Genomic DNA, 27,376 nt, shown 5'->3' on the forward strand with positions numbered 1-27,376 from the left:
ATGCCGGATTGGCAGTGGAGCCGAGGCCTCTCCACTAACTGTTTACGTCCATCTGTTCCATCCCAACATCCATTGGGTAGTCCGATGACCCACGCCCCTCTGGGTGGCTCCATGCCGGCTCCCCGACCCCAGCAGTCAGCAGAAGAAAACTTGACTGGGCTGCAAAACAAAGAGGCGTTAAGTGGACTATTCACAGGAAACCAACCTGCTTTAAACTACTCTAAGAATGACCAAAAACACAGATGGTGGGGAAAACTATCCAGGGTCTGCCAACATTCTGTACAAACCTGTATAAAAGAGGGCCCACATTTGAGGCAACTCGTGTACAAGGTGACCTCCCTCCAGCCAAACAAAAAAAACCTAAAAAAATGATTCATACAAAATAAAGCGTCACCAATAAGAGGGAAAGGAAGAGACAAGCATACCATACACGAGACAATTTTCGGTTTTAAACTCATTACTTTGTTCGCAGAAACACACAAATTGAAACACAGAAACAGACCATTTAGCAAGGTACAGGTCCTCCCCAGCTGACAAACATCAACTTGACGTACAGCCCGTACATATGAACAATCACGTGGGAGATTGGTGGGGTGGATTTGCTGGCTGCTGAAGAGCTGCGGGCATCTTCTGCCGGGGGGAACTTGGTTAACAGCCGTATTCCGTACTTGCAAGCTGTTGGGGTTACGAACGGTTCACAGGATTGGAACTCTGCCATAACCTGGGAAGGACCTGCACTAGTGTTACACACATTTTAACCAACCACTTCCATCAGCCATCCAACCAATCTTGAACATAAATGTGAATTCCAAACTCAACCACTGACCCCGGACAACAGAAGCCAACTCTGTCCAGTCGTAAACAAGTTGAGATTTTAATGAGAATCCAGCAGCTTCACGGTCATTTCACTAATTTCAGCTCATTTCCAACTATTAATAAAAGTATTCAATTTCTCACACTATCAGGTCCTCTAGATTATTTATATTGTAATGCAACCACTTTAATGACAAAGTAGGCTTTTCCAAAAAAAAATCAGTATTTAATTCTACAGAGGCTGATTCAGATTCTGCACTAATTGTTATAGACAATTTTAGAGTGACTGCCACTGGGTGGGGTGGGGGGGTGGTGGAGAGAGGACATTACAATTTGCTTCTCTCAACACTAGATGCAAAACATCCCCACCACCCAACCGCACTGATCCCTGTTGTAACACAACTGCACAACAGGTGGCCATTAAACTGTGCAAAGTTATCTTCAATTCAGTGCTGGGGATAACGTCATTAGATGACAACTACCCAAGTCCTCAGAGCTGAGCTCAATGCTATTCCAAAGCACAAAACAAAAAGTGCTGAAGATACTCAGCAGGTCTGGTGGCATCAGTGAAATGAGAAACTGTTAATGATTCAGGATGAAGACCACTGGCAGAGTCATGAACAATGGACATAGCTGCAAAGGGGCAGGTCATTTAAAACGGAGGTGTGTAGAAATTTCTTCGCCTGAGGGTAGTGAATCTCTGGAATTCTCTGTCCCAGAGGACAGTAAAGGCCAGATCATTAGATATATTTAAGGTGGAAGCAAATAAATATTTGAAAGATCGAAGAATTGAGAGTTGTGTAAAACTGGCCGAGAGGAGTTGAGGTCAGCATAGATGGGCCATGACAAAGGTCTTAGACCTAAAGGTTAACCGTTTCTCACCAGATGCTGCCTGACTTGCTGAGTGCTTCCAGCGTTTTGTTTTTGCTTCAGTGCTGTTCCCACCTAACTTTCAGGTACCCAAACATTCTATGCAAAAAGTCATTAACAAAGAGATCCAAAGCCGCATTTGGTGAGACTATCAGTCCTGGCCAGAAGAGCAACAATTGGTTAATGCCTCTGATCACATATGTTTCTTTACATTGGGAATGCTCTACCTGTGTCAGATTAACCTGCAGAGGCCAGACTACCCAATATTAGAGACAGAACATGCGAGGAAAATCTGTGCTCTCACTGAGATCCCCAAGTTAACTGGCAAAGTGTAATGTCTTGGATTGGTAGGCTGCACTTCAGCTTGTGGTCAGGAGCCTTAAGTTGTCCACTTGGAGCATATCTGACAGCTTTTATTTGGAAACTCCACCCCATTATGTTCCCACTTGCTGGAGTCCCTTAATCTTCAATGGCCAGCTAATTTTCATATTGATTCACTATTCAAGACAAGAATGCTTTTTTTGTATTCACACTCATTTAACAATAAAACTATACTGAATATGAACCCAATGAGAGCATCAAGAGTTTTTTTGACTTATTCCATCAGAACTAGCCACTGTTCGATGAATACTCACCAGCCTGCATCCTTTACCTAACAATTCTTCATCTAAAGACAAGTGAAACTAAAAATCTTATTTTCATAGCAATTAAAACAGTGAATTGACTTTGATAATCATTCAAATTAACTTTGTTCTCAATTTTTTTTTATGAAATACAAATGGACCCCAGCCAGATGTGAAACATCAAATCTCTCCACTCAAGAGACAATTCATTACTGCTAAAGTCAATGCTTGTGAAGTTTGATCGTCCAGTGCCACATTAAGATGATCACTTGATCCAATCACTTTGTGAAAAGGGGCAATGGTCAGAAATAGTACAAATATTGGCTTTTAATACTTTAGTGTCATTTCAAGGTGATTGACAAAAGAATCAAATGCAAAATGAGGCAAACAAAATGGGCAGGATTTGGAATAAACTTCCTGATGGAATAGTTAACAAGGATCCAAATGGCCTTCAAAAAGGAAATTTGATGGGTAAATAAACTGCAGGGGCAGAGAGAGCTGTGGATCGAGGCTAAATGGATTGTTTCTCAAAGGAGCTGGGGCACTTCCATGGGCTGAATGGTCCCAAAAGCAGCCACCTATTCCATAGTCTCTCATTTAATATGAGTCTGTAACAGGCAAATCCAATGTAGATAATTAACCAAATATGTGGAAATGCTACTTCTAACAAGTCTGGCAGATCTCAGACTATGGATGTATATGCATGAAGTCCCTAAATGACTGAAATTTTTGCCTGAGCAGCCCAAAATAGGCACACTTCACTCTTGCTCCCCAGCAATTACCTACACCAAGTCCTCTTTATCCATTAATACTATCCATGGATCTGCGTACTCCTGAGGTCGGTCGGCTACTACTGGCAGTGTTGGTATACACCGTGCTCCTCCTTTGCTGTTCAGTCGATCCCATTTGCCGTGAGATAGATGGCATTTGATGTCTTGTGTTGGCAAGTAGTGAAGTATCAATAGTCAGTGGATAGCCAGAGCCAGGATGGGAATATGCACAGGTTTGTGGTGGAGCAGAGTCAGAAAGATGGGTAGTTTACTGACAACTGTTTGTTGCTCCAGTGGAATCCACTGGCTACCAGCGACCATGGATGGTGAGGAGTCCAAAGCCTATTCAATCTCTCCCTTTAAAATGGCATAAATCAAAAGCAAACTGCGCTTTATATACGTGAAGGGATTGACCACTCTGCATCATTGCAGCCTCAGTGCAACTGCCAGTAACCTTAAAAGGTATGATTGTTTTTTTTGTAGCCACAGAAAGACACTGTCCCTAGTCCTCAAGGATTAGTGTACAGAATTATTCCAAATTCTGGGCCCATCACATCGACATTCAATTTGCATCTAATGTTCTTAGAGAAGGAAAACTGCCATCCCACAAAAATGGTACCATGCTAAGGAGTTCAAATACAAGGTCAGCTTGCATAGACTTGTATTCCCTTGTCGTTATTTATGGTGATTATTGCATCTGCTTCCACCACTCTTCCAGACCATAACATCACAAACCAGTTTCACTCATCAACCACGATTACAGACCAAATGGTTATAGCTTAAAGAGGCCATTCTGAGTTTGAAGAAGTAATCTAGTCCAGATCCTCTCCAAAGGCCCCAGTAGTTCTTTCCAGCTCTTTAGAACATCACTATGGATTCTGCCTCCACTACTACCAAGCAGCACATTCCAGAACCTAACCACTTGCTAGTAAAATTTCCCTCAATTTTTTGCTAATCACCTTCATTCCACATCCCTTAGTTTCTGAGAATTTTGCCAATGTGAACATTTTCTACTCAGATCTCCCTGCAATTTCTTGCTTCGAGAAGAACATCCACTATAGTCTTTTCAATCCCTCATTTTGGAAGCATTTTGGTAAATCTCTTCCGTACTCTCTCCAAAGCCTTCACATCTTTCCCAAGTGTGGTGACCACAACAGGAAGCAATATTCCATGAGATCAAATCAGTGTTTTACAAAGGTCCATTGTGACTTCCTTGCTTTTGTACTCTACAACTCTATTTATAAACCCTAGGTTCCTGCATGCTTTTAGTTGCTTTCTCAACCTGCCCCAACACTTACAAAGAACACTGCACAATTACATAATGAGCTTTCTGTTCTTGTGCTCCTTTGAGAATTGCATTGTCGTATTTCCATCTCTTCACATGACTCAGATTCCTCAGCCACCTATCCTGCGCTATTTATTACTACTCACACTGCTGCGTGGTGTCTGGCCCCAGGTTCAAGTCATTAAGTATTAAGAAAAGCAGTGGTCCTCATACCAACCTCCCACTGCCTTCTCTCCCATATGAAAAACCAGCCTTCATTATTACTTAAGTCAAATTTCTATCCATCGTACGACAACCCTTTTTATTCCATGACCTTCAATCAATGACAAGCGTACTATAAGGAACCTAATCAAATCCCTTAGCAAGTCCAAATATACCACATCAACCCCACTTCCCTCATCAACCATCTGTTCCAGAGGTTTGAATGGCTAGTTTAGACAATCATCTTAGATCTGGTAACTGACTGTTCCCCTACTAAAAATGTGTCATTTTCTCTATCAAAACCTTCGAGGATTTTCAATACCTCTATCAAATCTCCACTGAAACATCTCTCACCTTCACAGAACCCGAGGTTCTCGTCTCTCAAAGTAAATGATGCCTTTCATTCCTCGTACCACGCTAGATCTCACCTGCATTCTATGGGCCTAGTATCCATGGGAAGTCTGCAGCAATACTCCAGCCAGGACAAACAAATATTTTAGAAAAAAGTCAACATAATTTGCTTGCTCCAATTTCCCATCAGCCTCTGATAACTGTGTACTTAGCCCTGGTAGTCTGGCATGAAACAATTGTACTATGATGTTGGCTTCCCTTATCCTTTCCAAAAATTGAGTACATAAGAATTAGGACCAGAAGTAAGCTATCCAGCCCTTCAAGTCAGCTCCACTGTTCATTGAGATCATAGCTAATCTATACAGGTGACTTATTGGGGGGGGGGGGGGGGGGGTGGTTGTGTCCCTAGAAAATGATTAGTATTGCAATTTTCCATAATGCAAGGCTCCATCATCTGTGTGTGCATCAAGAAACGCAAGCAGAAAAAAGTTATTTATTGACTTTTTTTTACCCCACATAAATTCTGTCAGTGAATTTTATTCCATCTCTCAATTTTTTGGGTAGCTATTTGTGAATTTTGCAAGGGCAAATTCCCGTTACCCAAATGGCCGTAACACGGAGTCTCCATTTTCCTACACTATAACTGAGTTACTACCAGGTAGAGAATTCCAAAGATTCACCATGCTGAGTGATAATTTCTCATCTGTCCCAAACAGCCCACCCCTTACTCAGACAGTAGTTCTTCAGTCAGAGCCAACGTCCTCCCCATCGCTACCCTGCTCCAAAAGTTTTGTATCTTTCAGTAAGATCACCTCATTCTTCAAAGTTCTGGGGAATACAGGCCAACTTCACATGCTCAATTTCTTCACATGGCAAACCCACCACATCAGGAACAATCTGATGAATCTTTATTATGCTCCCTCCATGGCAAGTATATCCTTCTTTTAAGGCAAGGAGATCAAAACCGTACACAATATTGCAGGCACCAAAGCAAGGCCCTATGTAATTGTAGTTAGATACCTTAACTCCTGTATGCAAATCATCTTTAGTGATAAAGGCCAACATACTATTTGCCTATCAAATTGCTGCTGCATCTGCAAGTTAACTTTCTCGTGTACAGCCATCTAAACATTAATTCCCAATCTGACACAGTTAAAATACCAAGCATTTCTGTTCTGAGCACATGAGTGGATCACCTCACATTCTTTCATAATGTATTCCACCTGCTATGTTCTTGCCCATGTAGTTTGTCTATATCCCCTTCCTTGAAATCCCACTGAGTTTTGTATCATCAAACTTGAAATTATGGCATTTGGTCCCCTCAGCTGAATTGTTAATGGAGATATTGAGTGACTGGGGCCCGAGCGCCGATCCCAGCCTATGAACCAGAGAATGAATTGTCATCATACTCGTATATTACCTCCAAATCCACATGCTCTAACCGTGCCCACCATCCTGTGTGGGACCTTTTTAAAAAATTTAGATACTCCACATCCACTAGTTCTTCATCTATTCTCCTAGTCACAGACTCAAAAGATTGAAGTTATTTTCCTTACAGAAAACCATGCTGACCCTGCTCAAACCATTATTCTTTTCTAGATTCCGACATTTTTCCTTCCACTGATGTTACACAGCCAACAAGCCACTCATACCTTTGTAGTTCTCTTTTTGTTAGATTTAATTAACTACACTAGTAGTTTTGGATTAACTAAACTACTTACAAATCTAAAATTCTAGTATCTTATGGACACATCCCTAGAGGCCCCTTTACAACAGGATTGTTAATTAACTGTTTCTCATTGCGCAATGCTCGACCTAAAATAGTCTTCTCCTACTTGGTTCCTCATCACGGTCTTCCCAATCAACTTCTTGCACAAGTCCATCAATCTGTCAAATTATTAAAGTGGAGGACTTGTCCAATCTACATATAGATTAAATTCCCCATGATTAAATTTTCCCGCAAATTATTTCATAGTTCTTTACATTTTATTTCCAGTGCAAGGTATCTGCCCATTTCACCAGCATGTTTCCCAAGGTATTGATAAACCAAAGGGCTTTTTTTTGCTGTAATTAATTTCAGGAAGTAACTCAGCCAAAACCTCCATATTTCATCCTGTCTGACCTGCTGTGCATTTTCAACATTTTACGCATATATTTCTAACCTCTTGGTTTCAATGCTACAAACATATCCAGTTCACCAAGGACTGGAATACCTGTGGGATTGTTTTACAAGTGCAGAGTTCCCTGATGGGATGGGATACAACTCAAGAGGACTGGGATGAACATCCTCGGAGGTAGGTGTGCAGACTGCTATTGCTCGACTGGGGGATGGGAACCTTACAGCAGAGCCAGGAGGGAGAGAAACAAAGCTGGAAGTGCTAGTCAGAAATCTAGTAAGCAAAATAAGTAGGCAACAGAATCAAAGGAGAGTTGCAAATAGGGCCTGTGCACTGAAAAAAACTAAAACATTAACTTTACCATGGACGGTGAAAAGGCAATGGCTAGCTTTTGAAGAAATAATACCTGATTTGCAACAAATATACATTAAGGCACAAATTAGTAACTGGAAAACTGATTCAACTATGGATTTGAAGACAAATTAAATGTGGTATTAACTTAACAAAAGGGCTTTCTGAAGGCCATACCCAAGGTTGCTGAACCAGATTAGACCAAATGGAATTAGGGGTAGTTCTGGGAATTTAGAGTTGGTTAACAGATGGAATGAACAGGTCATTTCTAGGACTGAAATGAGGAGAAATGTATTCACTCAAAAGGATGGTAAATCTTTGGGATTCTGTATCCAGAGGGCTAGAGGATCAGTTATCGATTACATTCAAACAGATTGACAGATTTCTGGATGTTACAGAAATCAGGGAATATAGGATAGGCCAACAAAATGGTGTTGAAGATCAGCCATGTTTCTGTCTATTGGCAGAGCACTCAAGGGGCCAAATGGTCTCATCCAGCTTGTTTTTCCTATCTTCCTTAGGCACAACAGGACACAGAGAGCGTCAAATTACCTCACCGGAGTCCGAGGGCTGCCTATGAACCTGCGAGGTGAACGGATTTTTGGCTCGAATGAGAATTTTTCCTTAACGCTTTCCAGTACTGATGGAGCCACGTACGTGAATCCCTGAAAACAGAAAAAAAAGAAAATGGTCATACCGTCAGCTTCTCTTGCCAGGCTGCAGTTCATAAGCAACCAATGTCCTCCGACATCTTGCTCGTGAAATTATTCATGCGAGTTTAGTCAGTGCAAGGTAAGAGGAGGCTGTAATCACAAAAGCACATAACCTTGTCTTTATGCAACTTATCTACACATTCCGTAAGGGGCCAGAGGTCAGATCTGGTACAAAGGTTCGGAGTTGATCTTTCTCCATATTAGTCTCATACTCACATTACATAATTCCTCAAGTGCCAAAAGAAAATATCCCAAAAGCCTACTATATATCCACAACTCACCACCAAATTCTCTGTCCCTCTGACTTCAGCCTTACACAATCCCCCTCCCCTTTCACCCACCACCAGAAAGGCAAGGAATCTTTGGCCTCTAAAGAGTTCTCGCCCTAAATCCATCTTCATTTTTACCAACAAGCTCACCATCATTTAAACAGGTTGTTAATTCTTTTGTTATTTAGTGCCAAATTATGCTGAAGCATCCAAAGCCACTTGCAATCACATTAAAAATACACCGTTATGTACACTGCTCCACTGCATTTCATTCACACAATTCCACCCATAAGTGACATGGTGGAGATGATCAACTTCAATCCTGGAGGACCAGAGTAAAATCACCAGCTGAGTGTGACCAGCAGGAGGTCTTCTAATTGTTCGTTTAACCATTGTGTCTGAACCAGCTCGCAATCCTATACTTCAACTTATGAGTAATCGCCAGCAGTTTTCAATATTTGCATGTGTGAAATCCACTGACAATTCTTTGGTCTGTACCGCAAGTATTCAGTATGCCGGGCTTACATGCCATGACAGGCTACAAGACGAAGTCGGGCTGCATAGCTAACAACAGCACATCCCTTCCTGATGAACGTAACGCATTCTGTGTGCGTTTTGAACAAAAGGGAAGTGGATTGTCACCATCCACCCTGACAGTCACCAACGCAGCCGAACCTGTGATCGCGTTGGAGGACGTAAAGATCAGTCTTCCGGAGAGTGAACACGAGGAACGCACCTGGCCCAGATGGCGTCCCGGGCCGCGTGCTCAGATCTTGTGCTGATCAGCTGGCAGAAGCATTTGCTGACATATTCAACCTCTCCCTGCTTCAATCTCAGGTTCCCTCCTGTTTTAAGACCACCACTATCATCCCAGTAACCAAAGAAAAGCAAAGTAACATGCCTCAATGACTACCGACCAGTGGCTCTGACATCCACCATCATGAAGTGCTTTGAGAGGTTGGTCATGACACGCATCAGCTCCAGCCTACCAGACAACCTGGACCCATTGCAATTCGCCTATCGGCAAAACAGGTCTACAGCGGATGCCATCTCTCTGGCCCTACGCTCAGCTCTGGAGCATCTGGACAGTAAAGACGCATACGTTAGGACTATTGTTTATTGACTATAACTCTGCCTTCAATACAATAATTCCAAGCAAGCTTGTCACCAAACTCAGAGACCTAGGACTCAACACCTCCCTCTGTAACTGGATCCTTGACTTTCTAACAAACAGATCGCAATCAATAAGGATAGGCAGCAATACCACCAGCACGATTATTCTCAACACTCGTGCCCCACAAGGCTGCGTCCTCAGCGCTCTACTCTACTCCCTATACACACACGACTGTGTGGCCAGATTCTGCTCTAACTCCATCTACAAGTTTGCAGATGATACCACCGTTGTAGGCCATATCTCAAACAGCGATGAGTCACAGAGTACAGGAAGGAGACAGAGAGCTTAGTGGAATGGTGTCATGACAACAACCTTTCCCTCAATGTCAACAAAACAAAAGAGCTGATCATTGACTTCAGGAAAGAGGGTGGTGTACATGCACCTGTCTACATCAATGGTGCTGAGGTCGAGAGGGTTGACAGCTTCAAGTTCCTGGGAGTGAATATCACCAACAGCCTGTCCTGGTCAAATCATGTAGATGACACGGCCAAGAAAGCTCACCAGCACCTCTACTTCCTCAGGAGGCTAAAGAAATTTGGTTTGTCCCCTTTGGCACTCATCAACTTTTACCAATGCGCCATAGAAAGCATCCTATCTGGATGTATCACGGCTTGGTACGGCAACTGCTCTGCCCAGGACCGCAAGAAACTGCAGAGAGTCGTGGACACATCACAGACACCAGCCTCCCCTCCTTGGACTCTGTCTTTAACACTCGTTGTCTTGGTGAAGCAGCCAGCATAATCAAAGACCCCACCCACCCGGGACATTCATTCTTCTCTCCTCTTCCATCGGGTAGAAGATGCAGGAGCTTGAGGGCACGTACTACCAGACTTAAGGACAGCTTCTACCCCACTGTGATAAGACTATTGAACAGTTCCCTTATACAATGAGATGGACTATGACCTCACGATCTACCTTGTTGTGACCTTGCACCTTATTGCACTGCACTTTCTCTGTAGCTGTGACACTTTGCACTGTTACTGTTTTTACCTGTACTACATCAATGCACTCTGTACTAATTCTATGTAACTGCACTGTGTAATGAATTGACCTGTACAATCGGTTTGTAAGACAAGCTTTTCACTGTACCTCGGTACAAGTGACAATAATAAACCAGTATATATATTCACATAGTTTGAAGAAACTACTATTTGTAAGGAAATAAATGGCCAACTAGTCTGACTTTGAAAGATAAGTTTTGATCAGGGCAGAATTCCCCTGCACATCTTTTATGTCTAAGGGGGTAAACAAAGCCTTCGGATGGTGCAGAATTCAGTGCTACTATAGAACATAGCCTTAATTATGTGCTCAAATCTCTGCATTTCCATATGAACAGCCAAAGGCATGAATGACACCCCCGGCACTACAATGTGTAATATTTTTTTTAGAAGCACAGAATAAATCCATAACAATGTTTTCAGTGAAACATCCCAAAAACAACGTTAGCTCCTTCCTTGCCCCTTTCCATTATACCCAATCAAAAAAAAACATGATTAAGATCTCTCTTAGACACTGGTATATTGTATGCAGGAGATAAAATTCTGTGAAAAAAGGTCAAAACAGACAACAGAATTTTCTTCATTCCAGAAATGTTTCTGCACTTGTAGACAAAATAGTGCAACAAAAAGCCACTCTGAGACAGGGTGGCACAGCCCACTTTTTAAAAAAAAGTTCTCTGGTTCTGAAGAAAGGCTGTAATCTCAAACATCGACTGCTGCCCTCTCCATTGATGCTGCCTGAGGTGCTAAGTATTTCCTGCATTTTGTTGACTTTTTTCAACAAACAAACCTGGATTCAGCTGCAGTCAGGGAGACGTTGTTGTAAATGTTATGTGCAAAACAAGCCAAGACAGCCTCAAGCAAGCTCCTCCTGGTTACAGCGATGCTACAAAACAACTGCCCCACATCTGAGATTAATGAGCAACAACAGAAAAAATATTAGATCAGAGTGTAGGGAGTTGCGCCTTTTTTTGCTGTACTCAATGTTTGTGCTTTTATGGACATACATAATACCAGGTTTACAACACAAATGGGCCAAATAGCCCATCTTAGTGTTATGTTCCACATGAGCCACCTTTCCCCCATCTGGAGTTCACCAAACCACATTAGGATAACAGTACTCAAGTTATTTACTTTTTATGCAACATTTATTGTTCCATTGACCCAGACAGTACAATGATCACTCAACTTGATCAGCATGAAATAAAACAGTAATTACCTCAGAAGCAAAGAAAGACGGTACAAACAAAAAATCCTAGAAACACTCAGCAAATCAGACCATATCTGTAGGATGAGAAATCGTTGAAGTTAATAGCTTTCATAAATCGAGGGATTGAGTTTAAGAACCACGAGGTAATGATGCAACTCTATAAAACTCTGGTTAGACCACACTTACTGTGTCCAGTTCTGGTCGCCTCATTATAGGAAGGATGTGGAGGTGTTGGAAAGGGTGCAGAGGAGATTTACCAGGATGCTGCCTGGTTTAGAGAGTATGTATTATGTGGAGAGACTAAGAGAGCTAGGGCTTTACTCTTTGGAGAGGAGGATGAAAGGAGACATGATAGCAGTGTACAAAATATTAAGAGGAAAGGATAGAGTGGACAGCCAGCGCCTCTTTCCCAGGGCACCAATGCTCAATACAAGAGGGCATGGCTTTAAAGTAATGGGTGGGAAGTTCAAGGGAGATATCAGAGGGAGGTTTTTTACCCAGAGAGTGGTTGGGGCGTGGAATGCGCTGCCTGGAGCGGTGGTGGAGGCAGGTACATTGGTCAAATTCAAGAGATTACTAGATAAGCATATGGAGGAATCTAATAGAGGGATATGTGGGAGGAAGGGGTTAGATAGTCTTAGGCGAGGTTTAATGGTCAGCACAACATTGTGGGTCGATGGGCCTGTATTGCGCTGTACTGTTCTATGTTTAACTGCTTCGCCTTCCTCTGATGCTGCCCAACTGCTGAGTGTTTCTTGCATCTTCTGTTCAAATTTCAAGCATTTGCAATTTATTGTGTTTCCAGGGTAGTGGAATATTGGGTAAGCTTACCAGGAAGACTTGATTGGCACTTTCGCTGAGGGTCGAGTCATCAGGGCTGTCAACAGGTGTCTGCCGTGTGAACTTTGAATCAAACTGACTGACATCATCATCTGATTGCTAAAGACAAAAAAAGGCATGATTCATCTAGAAACTGGATGACTAATCCTTCGGATCTTCTCATCCTTTGTCACACATTCATCTTTTCTGGATACTCAGCACAACTCTGAACAAAAAAAGTCTTTTGTTTCTATAGAGCCGAGGTTAACACCAAGGCTAAACAATTACATTGGTGCAGAAATTCCCCAACAATTTAAGCATTAGATTGTGACTGGCAAAAAGTCTAACAGCATAATTATTTCATTAGAACTTTCACATCATCAGGTACTCCTTCTAGAAGCAGAGCAAGATAGGAAATCTATGGGCATGCGACAAGAGTAGGAGAAAGCCAAGCTCTCAGAGACACTAATTCTGCAAGATCTCTATTCCTCCCCATCAGCAGGGGACACTCCAAATCTTGCAGTGTTTTAATTTGTGCTAACCTATCGTAAGCACCCCCCATGGGAAAGGCTGAAGGGGATGCTGGTAAATAATAGAATTCACAATGAAGCTAATGGAAAGTGAACCAAAGCAAGATTCCAAAATATACAAGGGAGAAGTTGTGCTGATATATCAGATATGTTATTTAGTGAGTCCATCATGTTACACCAGGGTTAGGGTTTTGATCCTAAGTATACACAGAGTTGATTTCAGCAGCAGGATGGTACATAAATTGAAGGATCATTTGCAAGGATGCTCAACCCAAGCACATTACACTAGCAGCTATTTGAAGTTGTGCGTGTTATCTTGAGTCTAAAAAATTATGCAACCAACATTTAGTTACCAGGCAGTTGGTTAAAGTGACATTAGTATCCATTGAGTTTCACTGCAAGTTCAAATCCTACCAATTACAATTTTGTATAATGTTAGGGATTTTTTCTATCTCTTCGATTCGGAAGTGTTTTCAGGTACCAGGCCTCCAAAAGCTAACATTTCTTGGGGGTTTTATTCTATGCTCATGCCAGGCCACTTTAGAGAACGTCAGACAAATTCTGTCGTGTAAACAATGATCACGTGAAGGTCGTATCAACTCAGCCACAAGTAAACAATTTAGGCCTCTGCAAAAGGCTGGTAAACATTTATATCATAGTGTCATATTACCAGATTCATTGAATTCCATTTCGTTACCTATAACTGTAGAACATGAAATCAAAACTTCTGGTCACTAAGCCAGTTTCAATATTATTACACCACACTATCCCAGTGTTTAAAAAGTAAATTTATTAAAACTGCATTTTGATCCAGTTCTTTGTGGTGGCAGAAGAGATGATGAAAAATCATAAAACATTAGTTTGGTCACAAGTAGCATGTCCAAATCTGGGCATTGCAATTCAAGGGAAAATGAAGGCCTAGGAGGCAGAGAATGGTTCCAGGAGAGACCGACCTCAGAAGGCAGAATTGCTCTCCTTCGAGCTGAGAAGGTTGAAAGGAGATTAGTTTGCAGTATTCAACCTTGTGAAGCAAATAAAGAGTTCATAATGGTGGAAAGGTCACAAATCAGAGAAGGCAGATTCAAGATGACTGCAAAGGAGCAAAAGGAGAGGCGAGGAAAGCTTCTTCACACAAGTATACTGTGTGTGATCTTGAATGCACTCCTTGTAAGGGCAGTGGAAGAATTAATTGTGGCTTTCAAAAGCAAATTAGATAAGTAATTAAAGAAAAAGTTACAAAGTCAGGAAGAAAGCTAGGGAATCAGATTTCACAGAAGACAAGATAGAAAATTCGTGAAATAGTGGAGAATTGAGTAGCCCCACGATATCAGCATGAGTTCAGGAAAGTATTGGAGAAATTAATGGTACTGAAAGGCCATAAATCCACAGAATCTGATGACCTACATCTAGGATTTAAGGTGGCGACTATGCAGAAAGTAGATGCATGGATTTTCGAACAGTTCCCACAGATTGGAAGGTAGCAGATAGAGACTAAACGGGGAGGTACAAACCAATCATCCCGACATCAATAGAAGGGAAAATGTTGGAACATATTAAATGCTTAGAAGACAAGGGGCCAGTCATTTAGAACTCAGATGTGCAGAAATTCCTTTTTGCAGCATTGCGTATCCTTGGAATTCTCTACCACAGAGCATTGTGGAGGCTAGATCTTAAATGTATTTAAAGTGCAAATAGATATAGTTTTGAAGTATAGAATGGAAAGCTAAGGGGAAACTGGCAGAGCGGAAGAGTTGAGGCCAGCATAGATCAGCAGAATTGTACTGAATGACGGGGCAGTCTTCAAAAGCAAATCAGAGCTTAAGTTTGCAACTAGCAGAAGAGATGATGGCAAACCAGCCGTTGTGGTGGATTTGAACTTTCAGGTGCCTTCGATAAGATATCGTACATGGTTTATTGCACAAATTTACAGTGCATTTATAGATAATAGTCTGGCATTAAGGATAAGTGAACAAACAGAAAACAGTACAAATAAATGGGTTATTTTCAGGCTGGGAGCTATGACCAAAGGGGTGCCAGGGTCTCTCATGCTCACAATCTATAGCAATCATTTGGATGATATATCAGCTGCAACAGAGCCAAATCTGCTGCTGATACAAAGCTGTGCCGCAATGTAGGTGGCAAGGATGCAGAAGAGCTTAAGGGGGATACAGGCAAGCTAAGAGAATGTACAAAAGACATAGCAGATGAAAAAAAGTGGCATCGTCCACTTGGTAGAGAAAAAAAGAATTGCCGAGTACATTTCAAATGGTGAGAATTTGGAAGGTCTTGGTGCTCTGAGGGACTTTGGTGTCTTAGAACATGAATCACCAAAGGTTACTGCACAGATGCAGCAATTAGAAAGGCAAATAGTATCGAACATTTATTTCTATGGATTACTGGATTTGTACCTATAAAAAGCTAACACAGAGTGAAGCCAAACGGCTGCCTCCTGTGCCAAACCAAGTTTATGATTCCACCATCTGTACTCAGGGCCAGGGCGTCATTGAATTACTAATCGAGGACACCTGTCCTAATGTCCTGGCCAAAATTTATCCCTCAACCAACATCATCAGATCAGATTTATCTGCTGTTTAATAATTTGCAATTTCTGGGAGCTTGCAAATTGCTTGTCATGTTCCTACATTATAATGATGACTACGTATCAAAACCACTTTGGCTGTGAAGTACTTTGGGGTGTCTCAGAACAGAGAATTGCGCCATACCAATGCAAGCCTTTGCGAGAAGTGTGTCGTGGTTCCATCTTTCAGACAAGTTCTACATTGACTGCTCACTGAATTGGATGGAAAAACAATCCCTCAGCATGCTTCAGAATAAGCATTGCATGTGCCTAGCCAATATTCAGCATTCAACCAACACCATTAACTGATTATCTGTCATCTATTTGAACATTTTTCATGGGCCAGTGTACAATTTCCTCTGCCGTGTTTCCACAAATGATCCAACCTCAAGTATTTTGTTAGCTGCAAATTACATGGGACATCGAGGTCATGAACTGTGGTAACCAGAAAATCTTTACTATTCCCCCAGCACTTTTTATTACTGACTTTCTTTTTAATAAAATTAAATTAATCAAAACCCCAAGAACCAAGTTGAACTTTTATGTAGCTAATCCAAAAGCCCAGGAAGAGTGCAAATACAATGCCCGCCCTCTGCTGAGTTTGCTCTGTGGTAATACATGGACAGTAAATACCCTTGGTTCCTTGGATTAGGGATGAGTAAAATGGAGGATTCCAATGCCTAGTTCGTAGCCCTGGGGTCTGCTTGATGTAAATTCAACAGCAGACCCCCAGCATCCCAAACAGTTAACTGGCATCCATTGTACATTTATCTCATTTGAAACGGTATATAGAAACAAAGGACATTGTTCATCTGCAAATTTGCACCCCAGCTGTCAATATTGCGGAAGCAAAAAGCAATGAGGAAATGAGGTTACACTTACCAGAAATGGCTTGAAAGGTGGTTCAACTCTACGAGCTAAAAGATCCTCCCAGTTTGTGTGTCTGAAGAAAGGATGAGCCTGTATTAAACATATCGAGTCATTAAAAGGGACCAGAGATCCTTGAACCCAAGAGAATAAGTAGCTTAATACAAAAGCAACTATGGAAGAAGAGACCCGTCCTCTGGTATGAAAGGGGAATAGCGAAACACCAATTTTTATTCCTAGTCTGTCGGAAGTGTAGGTACTACAACTGGCATCAATTTCTAATAGTGGGGCGTAAAAGAAGCTCTTAAATCCAAAGAACCACACAAAAAAAAATTTGCGCTATTCATGCTAAGGTTCACACTTGAAGGATCGCACAGTGGAGATATTGGAAAGTTGTCATGATGGTGAAAAGGGAAATGGGATCAGAACAAGAAAGAAAATCTAGAAGGACCCAGCCAAGTGCCCTTTACATTTGCCCATACAGGAGTCTGGGGTGGGGTGGGGCACTATTTTTCTGCCCCTCCACACCCTCAAGTTGCGGCGAGCTCCAGATTAGGTAGGCTCAGGCAGCATAATCCCAAGGCCCCTTCCCCAAGTACCTCAATCGGCTCTGATACACAATAAAGCTGGGGGAAAAGTTTTCTCTCAACACATTTAAAACTATTACAATCAATGTATATAATGCAGATACAAATAACAGTAGAAAATCATGTGAAAGCAGTACACAATTCAATCAGAAACAAGGGAGTAAAAGGGCAATGCAGCAGGAGGAGAGGGGAATTTGGAAAAGGAGTAGTGAATTAGTTGCTATCAACTCCTCTGCTTTTGGTCAGTGAGGCTTACCTGTATCTTTAAGCTATTATCACAGTCATAAGTTAAAAGGTGATAGCAAGCAAGAAATCTGGTAACTGAATATGATACTGATGTGTATCAAAGCCTCTGCTGCAAACATACCTGGACATCAGTTGCATCCCCAACTCCAGCTCCAAGTCGTGACGAAGCATTCCTTTTTAGCAGCTGAAACAAAAAGCAAATATTAAGTTTGATGTCCTATGAAAATGAAGTTGGAAATTCAAAATGGGTAAAATTGTTGAAGGGCTTGGTTTCAATAAAGAGGTACAGTTCTGTTATTTGAGTTCCTGATTCTGTTTTTGGCAAGTCACACCTAGAGTTCTGACCCTACACCACATGGTGTTTTAGAGACATTACAAAAACATCTCATTCAATGGGTGAAGCTATCAAAGCAAATGCTGTTAACCTGAAACAAAAGCAAAAATGCCACAAACACGCAACAGTCCAGGTACAACTGTGAAACGAGAAAAAGTCAACATTTCAGGACTAGAATCATTGACAATTTCTCTTAACAGACACCACCTGATCTGCTGCGATTTCCAACACTTCCTGGTTTTGCCTCATTCGCTATTGGGGTCACAGCTGTACGCTAATCCCCGCACAACAATGCCCAACATAATCCTGCAAAACCTTCCTTAAAGCTGAAGGGACAACAGGATCCACAACAGAATGGGGCAAACAGGAGGAAAATCCCTGTGTACAGTGGTTCAGCAGTGAGACAACCTGTCAATGAGACGGAGAGAAGAAATATCAAAATTAGGAGTAGGCCATTTGACCTGTCAAGCACGCTGTGCCACTTAAGACCACAGTTGATCTGATTGTAATCATACCTCCATGTCCTCTTCTACTGGCAGTAACCTTCCCCATCATCTCTCCATCATCTTATCAAGAATATCTACCTCTGCCTTTTCAACTGGGTCATGAGTTGAAATAATGGTTTAAAGGGGGATGGAGAGAAGAATAACTAAGCAGTGAAATTTAAAAGCCTGCTGACAAATGAGACTAAGTTGAAGAACTGACACTACAGATCAACTATGGTCCACGTGAATGACTGAAGGAATTCATGGGGCTCATTACAAATGAAAAAAAGGATGGAAGCAGGGGCCTAGAAATCGAGGCCAATTCATTTTTGAGTGTTTTCCTCACAGTGTAACCATCTTGCACCAACTGCAGGTCCAAAAAGCTGGACATTTTGGGACTTGGACTTTTCACAATGTGAATGTTGCTGTAGGAATCCTCCTCACAGGTTCTTGCTCCAAGTTACAGGTGACTGCAGGAATAGGTGGGCCTAAGGCTTTGAAGGCAGATGGGGTAAGCAGAATGTAGGCACTGGCAGTGTTGTAGCAGATCGGCTAGGCAGTACTGGAGGAGGCTCTCTGGAAGTTAAAGTCAGCATTGGGAATGGCAGCAATTACAAGTTCCTTCCCTCAGAGGGTTATGAACCTTTGGAATTCTCTTCCCCAGTGAGCTACCAGGGCAAAGTCATTGACTATAGTCAAGGTGGAGACTGACAAGCATTTGCACTATAAGGGTATGGGGAAGATAGGGACAAGGAAGTAAAGCTGAGGTCAAGACTGGGTCAATCATCATCTCACTGAATGGTGGAGCAAAGATTTTTAATACTCGTATTTCTGATGTTCTTATATATTTCAGTGCTACTTAATAGCTGACTTCAGTGACAAATCAGGAGTGGATGCCTCAGGGTAAACAGAAAGGGCAGCATGGACCCAGAAGCAGGCATCAAACTATTGTCAATACAAACGAGGGCTTAATGGTCGTTAAAGACACAAATTACGGTCACTTCACGTACTGTACCTAGATGGTGCCAGGAACTATTCTTGTCAGAAGTATACATGGAAGCCTTAGACATCAGAGTCTTTGAACGATGACTAGATCAACCAAACAATGGGTGCCACCAATCACAATTTCACTCCCAAATTTTGAGGTCCTATTTTTAATGCAAGATGAAGAGAGATGGTGACAAACAACTTCTATGGAAATCTGAAGCATTTAACTCTACTCAAGCAATTTTCTCTAACCAAATACCCCTCCCCCAACTCCCTTGTAGTAAACATGTCTATCTCTGCTTTCAATATTCTCAATGTCTCTGCCCCAGCAGCTCACTGCGGTAGAGAATTCCAAAGATGACCCTAAGGGAAGGTAATCACTGCCAATCCTGACCCTGACTTCAAATCCGAGAGCTGCTCCTCCAGTACTGCAAAGGTTCAAATCCAGGGAATACTGGTGGTTTCCAACCCAACACCACATCAAATAAACAAGCTTGAAGGAACCACAGTCATCTCTCAAGAAGAGGTACTGATCTGATTTACTAAGGTCGGATTTCACGGAACATTATTTCCCTCAATAACCACTTTTGCCAACAATTCAACGTATCTACAAGCTAGCTATCGCAAAGACCTTTCTGACTGGTTCAGTAGTTAGAATATCAGATAGAATACCTTTTTAAGGAGGTCTCTGGCTTCGTGTGTGAGGTAGGGTGGCAGATTGAGTTTACACTTCAGGATTTTATCGATAGTCTTCTTCCTGTTCTCGCCAGTGAAAGGGGGCTAGGCAAAATTTATGAAGCATAAATCAACAAACCAGGATTTGAAAGAAAGACTTTTTTTTTATAAAGTCTGAATTATCAAACAAAAATAACTCAATTAATAACCAAAAGCACTTTAAATAAAGCCTTAAAATTTGAAGCCACAAATTATTTAGTAGGATAAACTTGATAATTTATTGGTTTCCTACTCTCACCTTGAAATTTTCCTTCTTAGAAAAGGAAGAGTAGAAAATTTTGCCCAAATCACTCTGCTTTAAACATAGTACAAAGAACCACACAAACGCAATAGATAATTAAATCACGGATTCACTCTGCCCCGGCATCACCAAAACCCACACCTCTTTCTTGTGTAAAGCTGGAAATGTATATCAATTTTACTATTTTGGAACACTGCAAAAGCATTAAAAGAAATCACTTAATTGAAAATTCTTATCTACAAATCTTCTACAGAAAAATATTCATGAAAGACAAGATAGAGCAAAAGGGATTCTTACTGTTGTGCCACTCTCCCTGTCTGTTCCAGATATAGCCATTCAGCAGCTTTAAACAATGAGTATCACTGAACTGCACATTAAAGCACAGTACAACCCCGCTCTTATTTATGGAAGTCAATGGGAGGGGAAGAAAAGGGATTTTTGGCTGCTTTTGTTTCTTAACCCAAAAATGGTGGAAGCCAACCAGAAGCACACCAGTTCTGTCCATCAAGTGTCCAACAGCAGAGTTACAGGGATTAGCACAAGACCTTGGGGAAGAACAACAGTAAGGTGGCAAGGGATGAAATGGATCTGTTAATTAACAACTTTTCACTGCCAGTGACAATCCTGAATTCATGTGTCTCTGATCAATTCACTTAAATGTGTGATCATCTCAATCAAGACCTCAATGTATTATCTTTTGGTTCATCTTTTTCCTTTAAAGCACGCACAATTTGAGATTTACGGCAAACTCAATTTTCATATCATTCTAATGAATCTTCATGAGACCTTTTCATGACAACATCCTTCCTGTAATAGGGCGGTGTCAGCTAAATAACTGATATACCACATGTAGCACAATTTAAAGATGATAATATGATTACACCATGCATTTGTCATCATATCTTAAAGTGTGAGAATTAACCTATTTGGCTGGAAAGGATTTAGTGCACGTGTTGATGGATTTGCCTTTTTTCGAGCTTTGGTTCACACCTAGACCGCAATCTTTGAACAGAAGTTTGGTTTCAACAATAAAACCCAAGGCTGCTTGAAGATGAATTTTTTTCAAAAAAACATTACACGTAGACAAAATACATGAACACCTCGACAATCCAAAGGACTTGCACTTATTAGGAATACTTAGTGGCAAGCAGAGCAAAAACAAAGTAAATTCTTAATTTAGTTTCGGCGAGGGCCAGATTATTTCAGAACATTTGAACAGTCCTGCATCAGTCCCTTCCCCAAAAAGGCAGGGGAGTCCAAAACTAGAGGCCATAGGTTTAAAGTGAGAGGGCAAAGATTTATAAAGGACCTGAGGGGCAACTTTTTCCACACAGAAGAGGGTGCACGTTTGGAAAAAATTTCCAGAGGAAGCTGTAGAGGCAGGTAAAATTATAACACTTAAAAAGACATTTGGACAGGTACATGGATAGGAAAGGTTTAGAGAGATATAGGCCAAACGTGACTAACTCAGTTAGGTAACTTGGTCGATATGGATGAGTTGGGCCAAAGGGCCTGTTTCCTGTGCTGAAAAGCTCTATGACTAAGGGAAAGGAACACGAGAAATCAGAATATCTTTGGGGGGGGCGGGTGGATAAACACCTGAATACATTTGCACCCCACAAGGTAGAAGTACTCTTTTTATTTTAAAAGGATAAAGTCCATAAGCAATTGACACATCAATTTTTTGAATTATACTTAGCATAGACAAAGCTTGAAACAATATCCCTGCCAAATAACCTATGTTACTTCTGATTCTCATACCAAAACCAACCATTGTTCAGGCTTTGCTGTGAAGCTCATGGAATCCAGGCAACTATCTGCCTGCTACTTCTTCCTGCTAGAATTTTACAAGCTAACAAGTTTGAAGAGCTACTAGTCCTGTGGCCTCATTATTAGGTTACCCACTAATCATAATACCAATATCCAGTATTATCAGCATCCTGACATAGCGAATTCAACTCTACCAAATCTCCATGGTGTGCCTCACTACCCCAATCATTACACATCCCCATTATGCTTTTAAGCACCACAGTGACACTATTTTGCTGGAGAATTTTATCTTATTAAGGTCTTGTGGTCAATTATTCCTAGGGAAGGACAGTAATAAAATTTCTCATATCATACATTGGGTGGTCAACCAGTGGACACAAGTGATAATGATTTAAAATTACATTGTATTTCAAAATGGAGAGTGGCACTGGACACTGAAAGAATTAAAAGCATGCAGTTTTTAAACTGTGCACCTACTGCTCCCGTCAGCATGTCGTACATTAGGGCTCCTAAACTCCACCAGTCCACAGCACGATTGTGTCCACTTCTCATTAAAATTTCTGGTGCCCTGAGGGAAAACAAAAAGGGACAAAAAAAATCTGATTTCTCTTCAGCTTTGTTCTGTTACAATGAAATGAAGGGAATGAGAGAAGCTAGCTCTCATGTACATTTTCCATTAGAAGTATGCAAATTGCACTCTGATGAAGAAATCCATGTTCTCCACAGCATCAAGACAGTTTTCTTAACCCAACTCCAAGTTCATGCCGGATCATCTTGGGATTCAAATAAAGGATGCCGTCTAAACCAAGAATGCTCAAACTCATGCTTGAAGCAACACTCAGGTTGGAGCAGAACACTGCACACCAAAATAGTTGTGCACAGCTCCCTATGCACAAGGAACAGGCCACTTCAGGGAGGTAAAATGATGTAAGCAACATCTAACAGTATACTATGTTCAACTTATGCCACCTGTGCAAAACTGCACCAGGCACAAGTGCACGAAGCAGGTTGGTAATGCCAAGTCACTTCTAGCCAGCCCAAGGCTTGCGGTCTTCTCTTGGTGTCTTTTAACATTCCATTGTTATTGAACCCCAAGCCCACTGCCAATATCCTCGGGCCCAACAATCTGTCCAGTCCTCAAGCAAGACCCCACTCCAATCTCGACAATATTCATATCCTTTCCCCACCAACTCCAAACTATCCAACTCCCACACGCCACAATCCTCTCTATCCCTGTAGTCTGACCCCACAAATTCTTTCCAAACACCCCAACCCCTCTATTCAAATCTCCTCTACCAACCTCATCCACAACCCACAATCGCTACTCTCCACAACAGGAGATCATGAAGGATTGGTCTTTGTGCTCACTAACTCATATACAGCCTATTCTACCAATTTGGATACCTCAACGGGACATGTCAAGAGGCGCCAAGTTTTGGGGTCCTTCTGAAGGGATAGTTTGAGTTGGTGAACGTGACATAATGCAATGGATCTTTCGGCATCACTTAAGTGCATGTCAAAAATAAACTGATCAAGGCGTGATATTGGCCTTGCCTGTCGGATGCACGGTACTTAAAGTTCAAACTCTTTGCTGCATGCAGAAGCTGCAAAGAGTTGCCTTGTGGACACAACCCAGCGCATCACGGACACCAGCCTCCCCTCCTTGGGACTCCAGCCTCCCCTCTTGGTGTAGCAGCCAGCATAATCTAAGACCCCACCCACCCGGGACATTCTCTCTTCTCTCCTCTTCCATTGGGTAGAATATACAGGAGCCTGAAGGCATGTACCACCAGAATTAAGGACAGCTTCTACCCCACTGTGATAAGACTATTGAACAGTTCCCTTATACAATGAGATGGACTATGACCTCACGATCTACCTTGTTGTGACCTTGCACCTTGTTGTGACCTTGCACCTTATTGCACTGCACTTTCTCTGTAGCTATGACACTTTACTCTGTACTGTTACTGCTTTTAACCTGTACTACATCAATGCACTTTGTACTAACTCAATGTAACTGCACTGTGTAATGAATTGACCTGTATGATCGGTTTGTAAGACAAGCTTTTCACTGCACCTCAGTACACATGACAATGATAAACCAATACCAATGATAGAGTCATCTGGGTAATTATACAAGGTAAAAGACGCAAATAAGGCACATTTTAACATGCATTTGTAACATTAAAATTAAATCTGTTCTAAATAGCATTTTCAAGAAGAGGTTTTACATTAGATATTTATGTGCCTCAATTTACAAAGAACTTCACGTTTAATGAATTGCTCCAAACTAAAGTCAGATTCAGGTTAACAGCCGCCATTATACATTAGCAAGGAGCTAAGTGACCAGTTGATATATTCTTTATGGAAGTGGTTAATGAATGAATGTTAGTCAACTAACAGGAAAGTGCAAAGTGTTTTCCTCCCCGACCCCACCAGAACTGCAAGCAGACTGATTGAGCCTTGGTTTAGGATGTTTTCCAGAGGACATCACCAGGATGGAGGTTTGAACAGTGAGTCGGTGAGGGGGGGGGGGGGGGGGGGGGGGGGCGGGGAAAGAGGATGAGAAAAAGGAGAGACATTAGGTCACCCTAACCAGGAAACAAAACAAATGATAAGGGGGAAGATTCAAATAAACAAAATAATCACAATGTATTCCACTTAGTTTCCTTATAACCCAAAGAAAGGTATTGTTATCAGGGGTAAAGGATTCAAATCTATAAAAGATCTCAACTGTACAGCATTCTCTACAGACACTACATTTCCAGGCAAAAACTTGTTTGTAAAGAGACTTACATGTACTCTATTGTACCACAGAAGGTGTGAGTCACCGCACCATCATGAATAGATTCTTTACATAATCCAAAATCTGTTAGTTTAACATGCCCTGAAACAAAGAACAGACATATGGTGACCACAGTGCATGCAGAAGGAACTACCTAGGATAATGACGAGGCAGCAATCGGATGACAAGTTTCAAGCAATTCAAGGCACACCCAATAGCCAGCTACCCTGTTAGATTACCAAGTGCTAAATTCTAGGTAGATTATTGAAACAAATCTTTAACCAGAATCAACATATTTGCTCTCTCTGATCCCTCCACAGCATTGTTTGACCATTTTTCTGCTCAATTTCTCCTGAAATTTTCAACCCTTGTTGGAATATAGTTCCTGATATCAATAGCCTCAAGTAGCTGTTATTCATGTTGTAGATGGCAAATATCAGACTGCTTGGAGGGTATTATAATGGAGCCCAATCATATTTTTGTTTCACCTGATTTTATCCATTTTATTCAGCAAGAGCAAGGGACATTTAAAGAGAAAGCCCCTATTGTTAAAAAAGAAAAAACCTTCTCTGATCAAAAATAGAACAGGATGTCTGATCCTGTAACTTTGAATAACAAAACAGAACCATCTCAAACTATATCATGTTTAAACTTGGAAAAAATTAGAAGTGGTACTGTCGATCCTTCGCTTAAATTTGGAGTCCATTTATTCAATATTTTCACATGATGTAGATCCCCTTTCAATAACTTTCCAACTTGGAGGAACGGACTTGACAACATAGTATTGCTCTGTTTCTACTGAGAAATTTTAGCCCAGTTTTTTTTTTGTTGTTTGTTTTTTTAAAAAAAATTTTTTTGTTTAGTTTATACTGTTTACAGTTTTTCTTATTGATTTGGGTTTTTAAAAAATTTATATAATAAATCTTTTTCTTTCCTTTATAGTATATTCATTTACTAAGAGATTGTTGGATCTACAGATTTTTTTTTATATTTTATTGTTCTTTATGATTAGCTATGCTATGATTGTTATCCTGATCTCTTCGTATTACATGTATAAATATTGATGCTATATATCAATCTGTATTAATTTGAAAACTAATAAAAAGATTGAAAAAGAACAAAACAGAACTATAACTGTTCAGGTACCTTTTTAGTGTGCTCCACCTTTTCCACAAAATGAATTTATAACCGTGTCCTCAGACTATGTCAGACACCACGGCGCAAGCCCAACAGAACAATTTGCTCCTCTCAGTTATACTTCAGAGTGCTATAATCCTGGATCAGATTTCCATGATCCTTTTGCAAAAGTAGCACACATTTACCTTCATAATCAAATACTCCCTTCATTGTATAACCCCTACTCATTACCCAGCCTTATATGTAGGTGCTAAATTCTCTGATAACAGAGATGCAACTCAGAAAGTCAGAAGTGGGGCTGATGCAGTCAATTTACTTTTAAGATATGCTACACCTGCTACCATTTCAGCAGCTGCAGAAGTGAGCTGTGATTATGCTCTTTTAGATTTCAGCAGAATAAAGAGTCAGCCCAAAATACTTCTCCACCAACTCTTCAGTCAGCAGTTACAGTTGAAGCAATTTAAACCAAGGTGCATACAGCAGACTAGAGTTTCAAAGACTTTTTGTATGAGTTTAATAAAAAGTCAGATGTATCTCTGGCAGGTGTAAGGTGAAATTTTTGAGGTCTCCCTTTCACTGAAACTATTCATTCAACTTCTGGTGGTGGGGCAATGAAAATCTTGCAGCAGTATGAAGGCAACAACTCAAGAGAATGCAAAATTAATTAGCTTTGGGTCAACCTTTACACCATACTGAACCATTTCATCCAAATTGGCCCTCAATGAGGTCTAACATTGAATGGTATAGCAGAAACCTCGAAATTGTGCATTCTTGGTCTTGACACTGTGGATACTGAAGGCGTTAGCTTTATACCCAGTTAAACTGACAGCTAAGCGCCCTGGAGTCAGAGCACTGCTGGCTCCAAAATGGGCACTGACAAAGATCTGCCTGCTGGTTTCTGCTTTATCTTGGTCAGCTGAGACTATGCAGTTCATCAGAGATACAAATATGCAGTTTATTCACTGCCTCGTTTATTATAACAAGAATTTGAATAAAACTCAATACAAAATCTTCTTATAAATCTATTTGAACAGTGAACACCGACACAGTTTAGATTATTTTGTTTTAAGCTGAATCTAAAACGAATTTTAAATACATTAACTACAGTCCATTAAATGAATGAGGGCTGGGTGGGTAGAGGAAGGGGAAAGAACGAAGAGATCAAAACAAAATAACGATTTCAAATCAGCAATTTAAATCTGAAAGCAGATTTAGCCGACAACTATAAATCAATGAAAAATTGGCTTAAATACAGCCTTTATAAAAAGAAAAAAAAATCAACCCATCCACAACTGCGCTCAGTTCAATGAACACAATTTGCCAAGCTTCCTTTTACCTTGATGATTGAGCATGATGTTTTCTGGCTTCAAGTCACGGTAGATAATACCTTTCTGATGCAAGTGCCCCAAAGCCATTGAGATTTCCGCTAGATAAAAGCTTAAATTTGAGAAGGGGAAAAAAAGCATTTTAGTAGCTTATTAAAAATTATCCTAGATGAACAAATTTCTAAAGCTCTATGTAAAGTCATAG

General features: G+C 41.0%; 1 protein-coding gene across 1 annotated transcript in view; it reads right to left on the reverse strand.

Moving 5' to 3' along the window:
• Nucleotides 1-27,376, reverse strand: part of LOC127581525 (ribosomal protein S6 kinase beta-1-like) — a 60,235-nt gene that overhangs the window by 623 nt on the left and 32,236 nt on the right. Inside the window, 11 exon segments of the mRNA XM_052036008.1 lie at nucleotides 1-37; nucleotides 39-100; nucleotides 102-159; nucleotides 7,934-8,046; nucleotides 12,577-12,684; nucleotides 16,555-16,632; nucleotides 17,494-17,556; nucleotides 19,851-19,958; nucleotides 22,402-22,492; nucleotides 24,721-24,811; nucleotides 27,183-27,283. Coding sequence (XP_051891968.1) covers nucleotides 1-37; nucleotides 39-100; nucleotides 102-159; nucleotides 7,934-8,046; nucleotides 12,577-12,684; nucleotides 16,555-16,632; nucleotides 17,494-17,556; nucleotides 19,851-19,958; nucleotides 22,402-22,492; nucleotides 24,721-24,811; nucleotides 27,183-27,283 — 910 coding nt within the window.

This window comes from Pristis pectinata, chromosome 21, assembly GCF_009764475.1.
Source record: "Pristis pectinata isolate sPriPec2 chromosome 21, sPriPec2.1.pri, whole genome shotgun sequence".
Classification (NCBI taxonomy): Eukaryota; Metazoa; Chordata; class Chondrichthyes; order Rhinopristiformes; family Pristidae; genus Pristis; species Pristis pectinata.